This window comes from Austrofundulus limnaeus, unplaced genomic scaffold, assembly GCF_001266775.1.
Source record: "Austrofundulus limnaeus strain Quisiro unplaced genomic scaffold, Austrofundulus_limnaeus-1.0 Scaffold1, whole genome shotgun sequence".
Classification (NCBI taxonomy): Eukaryota; Metazoa; Chordata; class Actinopteri; order Cyprinodontiformes; family Rivulidae; genus Austrofundulus; species Austrofundulus limnaeus.
Window position 1 is genome coordinate 8,117,852 of NW_013952403.1, and position 5,321 is coordinate 8,123,172.

At 38.9% G+C, this 5,321-nt stretch overlaps 1 protein-coding gene and 1 long non-coding RNA gene across 2 annotated transcripts in view; both read right to left on the reverse strand.

The window, feature by feature from the left end:
- The window catches only part of LOC106514252 (trichohyalin), a 6,719-nt gene extending 2,026 nt beyond the window's left edge, over positions 1 to 4,693 (reverse strand). The window contains exons 1-9 of the mRNA XM_014003431.1: positions 4,683 to 4,693; positions 4,463 to 4,591; positions 3,371 to 3,513; positions 2,662 to 2,873; positions 2,419 to 2,484; positions 2,194 to 2,317; positions 1,984 to 2,108; positions 1,105 to 1,236; positions 760 to 927 (exon numbers count right to left, since the gene is read on the reverse strand). Of these exons, the coding sequence (XP_013858885.1) occupies positions 760 to 927; positions 1,105 to 1,236; positions 1,984 to 2,108; positions 2,194 to 2,317; positions 2,419 to 2,484; positions 2,662 to 2,873; positions 3,371 to 3,513; positions 4,463 to 4,591; positions 4,683 to 4,693 (1,110 nt within the window). The remainder of the gene's footprint in view (positions 1 to 759; positions 928 to 1,104; positions 1,237 to 1,983; positions 2,109 to 2,193; positions 2,318 to 2,418; positions 2,485 to 2,661; positions 2,874 to 3,370; positions 3,514 to 4,462; positions 4,592 to 4,682) is intronic.
- Positions 4,694 to 4,773: 80 nt separating this feature from the next.
- Positions 4,774 to 5,321, reverse strand: part of LOC106514326 (uncharacterized) — a 1,726-nt gene continuing 1,178 nt past the window's right edge. The window contains exon 3 of the long non-coding RNA XR_001309881.1: positions 4,774 to 4,858. This is a non-coding gene — a long non-coding RNA (uncharacterized LOC106514326). The remainder of the gene's footprint in view (positions 4,859 to 5,321) is intronic.

The window sequence follows — 5,321 nt, forward strand, 5'->3', positions numbered from 1 at the left end:
TTAGTGGAAGCTAACACTAACAGCTAATCGCTAATTGCTAGGATGACTCGCTCAGTCTGCATCATACATCTTCATCTCCTTGGAGCTGAAGACTGCTGGGACTGTTAGCTGTTAGCAGACTTTAAAGTTAGCAAAAACTATTTTAGTGGAAGCTAATTGCTCCGCTAATGGTTTTCAAAGATAGTGAAAAAGCTAATCCGCTACAAGAAAAAAGGAGTTTTGCTATTGGCTGTTAGCGGAAACATACCCTCTCCTGCTTATGGCAGTTTATTAAATCTTTTAGAAGATGACATAACTTGTGATTAAATTAATCCAACACATTCATTTGTTGAATATACATGTTTAAAAAAAAAGTGAGCGCTTGTTATTCGTTTAATTAATAAGTTTTATTTCTCAAATTAAAATCTGTTATTATTGGATGTTAATTATCCAATTTTTCATTTTGATTTATAACCAACAAAAAAGTGTTTTTGTTTTATTTGTTTTTTGTTTCAAATAATAAAAATCTGCCTGAATGTACACTGACCATTTATATCCTTCAAACAGTTTCTTATGAATGAGGAAACAGACATTTAAGCCAACAAAGTTACTAAAATGATGGTGACAACTTGTCCCTAACAGAATCAGGACCAGCCTGTGTGGAGGAAAATAGACCAGCAGCTTTAAACCAACATGGAAACCTTCAGTGACATATACAGCTGCTGTCTCATTAGTTACATGAATCATAAATGTGACATTTAAATCAGGGCTCTGTCTCACCTGCAGACTTTCCTCCCTGAGACAGTGCAGCTCTGTTTGGTGTCTCTGGTACTGGTCCTGCAGGTCTCTCTCTGCCTGCAGGGCCTCGGTGCGCAGGGCCTGGATCTGCAGCGTCAGGACCTGCCTCTGTCTGCTCAGCACCAGTAGCTCTCTCTCAGGACTCTCTGCCTAACAGAACAATGAAAYCAACCTGAAATTAAACCATAGAAATTGTGAGAAAATAACAGAATTAAGTTGGAAACGCAGTCACCATCATTTCAGCCTTGTGTTTGTGCTGACTCAGCATCCTGGGCTGAGATGGATCACAGACAGAATGTTAAACAACAGGARGTCTCATTATCTCACCGGTGGCTGTTCCTGGGCCAATTCTTCCTCCATCTTRGCCACCTCCTCTTGAATTAATCTTGCATGATCCTCCTTAAGTTGCCTCCTCCGCTCCTGAGCTTCATTGTATTCCAACTGAGACTCATCATTAAACTGGCAAAAATAAATGTCTTGGTGTGTGTGTGTGTTCCCCGCTCTCGCACACATAAATCTTATTTAGATGCTGAAAAGACTATTGACTCAGCCTGTTCTCAAACAGCATAAAGCTTTCTGCAAAGACTTCACTCTGAAGGCAGTGATTACAGCTTTTCAAAACTACAGCAAAATATGTGCTTTACTGAGGACATTTGASTGGTCTGGGAGTTTAGCAAGAGGGGAAAAAAATAAAGAAAACAAGAGAAATAATTTTCTACAAAAGTAGCCTACACTGTAAACGCTGTGTATAACAATAGGTAAACAAAACATAACAGCTAAAAGCCAAAGTAGTAAAACATTAGCTTAAAAGCAAAATTATAACTAAAACTTAACATAGCATAAAGCTAACTCAAACCTAAATTAGAATTAGAAAAATGTTAGCTTAAAGCAGCAAAATCCTGGCTAAAAGCTAAATGTAACCTAAAGCTAGCTAAAAGTAAAACGAAAACTAAAGTAGCAAAAAAAAAAAAAAGGCAGACTAAAAGCTGAAAATAGCACAAGGCTAAATGTATCAAAACAGTAGCTGAAACTATAAGTAATATAAGGGCGGATAAAATCTAAATCTAGCAAAATGTTGGCTAGAAGCTAAAAGTAGCAAAAGACTAGCTAAAAGTAGAAGAATGATAGCTAAATACAAGTAGCATAAGAAAACAACAGAGTGAGTGAACTGAAGCAGATAAGTGGGAACAATCGATGTTTGATTACTTGTTGACAGAGCTGTGATTTCTCTCTAACAGCTCCAGTCGTCAGCGTTTCTTCCCTGAGAGCGTCTGTTAGCAGCTGCATCCTTCCTACTCTCTSCTGGACTTTCTCAGCACTGCCTTTATCTTCTGTAAATAGTGAGAAAAAACCAAGAACACACCTCCCACAGCTTGATATTTAAAAATAATTACATCTTGAATCCCGGCTTGTTACCTTGCATGTGCTCTTTCATTTCTCGTCTCAGTTGTTCTTTTAGATATTTCGTTGTTTCTGAACTCTGTCGTTCAACCAGATGTCTTCCAGAAAACTCCTGGTTGCTGATTGAGGATTTAAAACTCTGCCAAGTTAAAGAAAAATGAAGCCCTTTTAATATTTACAGGCCAACTACAGTTTTTAACGCTTCACTGATGAGGGTAAAAGTAATCTAGTAAATCAAACCTTGATTTTCATTTTAATTTTCTCTGATTCTTCCCTTCTTTTCTCCCATGACTGATCTTTTGCCATCTGTTGAGATCACAGAATGAGTTTATCATCACATTGAACACCCTGGTGCTGTGGAATGAGGTGCTGTCACAGTGGGAGGTTGTAAGGTGGTGTGTGTTGTGCATGTGTACTGAAGTAATTATTTAATTATCTGGCAACACTGAAAACCAGCCTCTTGTAAACAGACCCCTCAGTTACCTTCAGGTTTTGACTCAGCTCTGCTAGCCTGTAAATGTTGTGAACTTCACTCTCCTCTTGAGACATGATCTTGTTTTGCAGATCCATGATGCCTTCACGGATCTCTCGCTCAGATGCTTTCGGGTTCCATCGGCCAGTTTTGGCTTCYGTAACCAGTCCTCTCACTTTCTGAGCCAACTCTAAAACACAAGGAACCTCGTCGTTTAGGAGACCTGTAAGAGTTAAAGAATAAAGTTCATTTTAAACGGGCATTTCAGGTCTTTATAAGGTGGCAACGATCCACTTTAGTGTTAGCCTGCTCAGGTACTTTGTTTTTCAAACCTGAGGTTGTTCGGGGAGCTATCTACAACAGGTAAGATAGTAATTGTTAATAYCATTTTCTTTGAATAAAACAAGTTTTCACCAAAACTTCAGACACAAATACAGACATGAACAATCAACCACAGAGCAGGCAACCACCCCGAAACCTCGAGAGAAATTGGGTAAAGGTTTTAGCCCTGAATCACGTAAAAACCAGTGTCGAAAACACCTAAACCAACTTGGTAAAAATGGTGCCAGCTAGGAGTGCAGCCTGTGAGTGTGGTCACAAAATCCAGAACACAACATCAACACCAGAGCAAAAACAATGGACGTCTTTCTGGTGTGACACAAGACGGCGACCACAACTCAAACACTTGGCTTCATTGTTGGTGTCAACTTGGCCTCTTACCTCGAGGATTAACGCAGTAGACGAGGTACGTCCGGTAGTTTCCTGTTAAGACATCTTTAAGGAGTGAAAGAAGGAGACTGTTGTTGCCGTCTGTTGTAGAAGAAGTAAGTATTTGGTCTAGAATCTTCACCAGTGGGCTTACACTAAAAAAAACGTTCAACAAAAATGCACAAGTTAAAGAAAATATAGTGGAGATGAGTGGAGAAGCAATGTTCAGTCAAATAGATATGAGCCAAAATATCAGTGATACAGTGACTATTGATAACMTATTGACCAGATTATCCCTTTTTGAGTTTAAGAAGAAGCTATCTTTTAGTCTGAAAATAAGTCCCCCCAATAAAGTTTTAGCATCCCGCGAGAATACATTTACCATGAATGAACTAACTCATTAATTTTGATCAGTGTGCTGATTGTTGTGTTAAATATTCCTGTAAATGAGTAGCTTTTACCCCCCAAAGAGATGAATGTTTTTCAGTCTTGATTGACATGTCTGTGGGAGACAATGAGAGGCCTGCTGGTGGGTTGGGAGGGAAAGAAACACTCCAGGAGGTTAATTTACCGCTGAACACTGTAAACACTCTGACTGGATCCATTATAAGTTACTTTGTTATTTGCCATTAAAATGGGAAAAATCTTTTCCCCCAGACAGTAATGATCCACAGCATACAGCAATGTCAGCCAACACTGAAGAGACTTGTCACAGAACACTGAAAGATGTGCAACTAATAATAATTAAAGTGGAGTATCATGAATTTTTCAGGCACGTAGGTAAATAGGTTTTGCATAATACAGCTTGAAAACTCACTTGTATATCTGATTTTTAATATTCTCCCTAACATTTTTTCCTACTATTATTTTTACTATTATTTGAAAGAAAATATGCAGTATGTAATTTATGCAACTAATTAATTTTAGTCKCAAATAATAGCTTTAATAACTTCTTATTCCTTATTACAAAGTGGTATCTTGAGCTTCATGATTGCATTGCTTTGACTGCCGTATCTTATTAAAATGATCACATGTACTAAACATTCAAATAAAAAGAATTGAACACTAGCATTATTTTGAGTAGCTGGTGGTTTATTGACCGACCCTCGGAGGTCTGTCCGGCTGGCTCCTCCTGCCAGGCTGAACAGCTGCAGTCTGCTGCGGCACACATCCGACTCCACCTGCTCCGGGTGAAGTTTCCACTCCACAGCCACAGAGAYCAGGGAGCTGCATCTGAGGAACGACACACACCGTAAGCAGCCCAACATTCAGAAAGTTGAAGGGAAGACGAGCTGGCTTTAGGACTCGGAAAGAAGATTTTAACAGTCCAGTCATGGATATGAGAYTGAGAGGTTTGGCTTATTAGATGAAAAGGTTTCTTGGACCTACCTGCCAAAAACAGAGCCTGCGTTGGTTTGCATCGTCTCTCTGCAGGTTTCATACATATTTAAGGCTTCTTCGGCTGAACGCACACACACCTCATATAAGCCTTCAATAACACTAAAAGGAAAAATGATCATTACATTTTAGTTAATATAAAATATGCACGTAAGCAGTTCTTTACAACAAAGATATTGAGCACATCAGTTCTTTGATAATAATAAATAAGCACTATTGTAAGCAGACTTAGATTTCTTCAATTTTGTGTGTTTTATTTGCAGCCCTATAGTGGAATGTTATCATGTTCCAGGTCAAGGTCTCAACAGTTTGTGGAATTCTAAATGAAAACAAAAAGTGATGACTTTTTCAGCCACTGCCACTAAATTACAGAATGCCCTGCCTCCACATTTCAGAGGAGCTGGAACACAGGAAAAAGAAGTTCTTGTATTCCTTTGTGTCAACGTTTAATCCCAGATGACCTTAACATTAATCATGGATGGTCAATAGATGTGTAGGTAGGTAGGTAGGTAGGTAGGTAGGTAGGTAGGTAGGTAGGTAGGTAGGTAGGTAGGTAGGTAGGTAG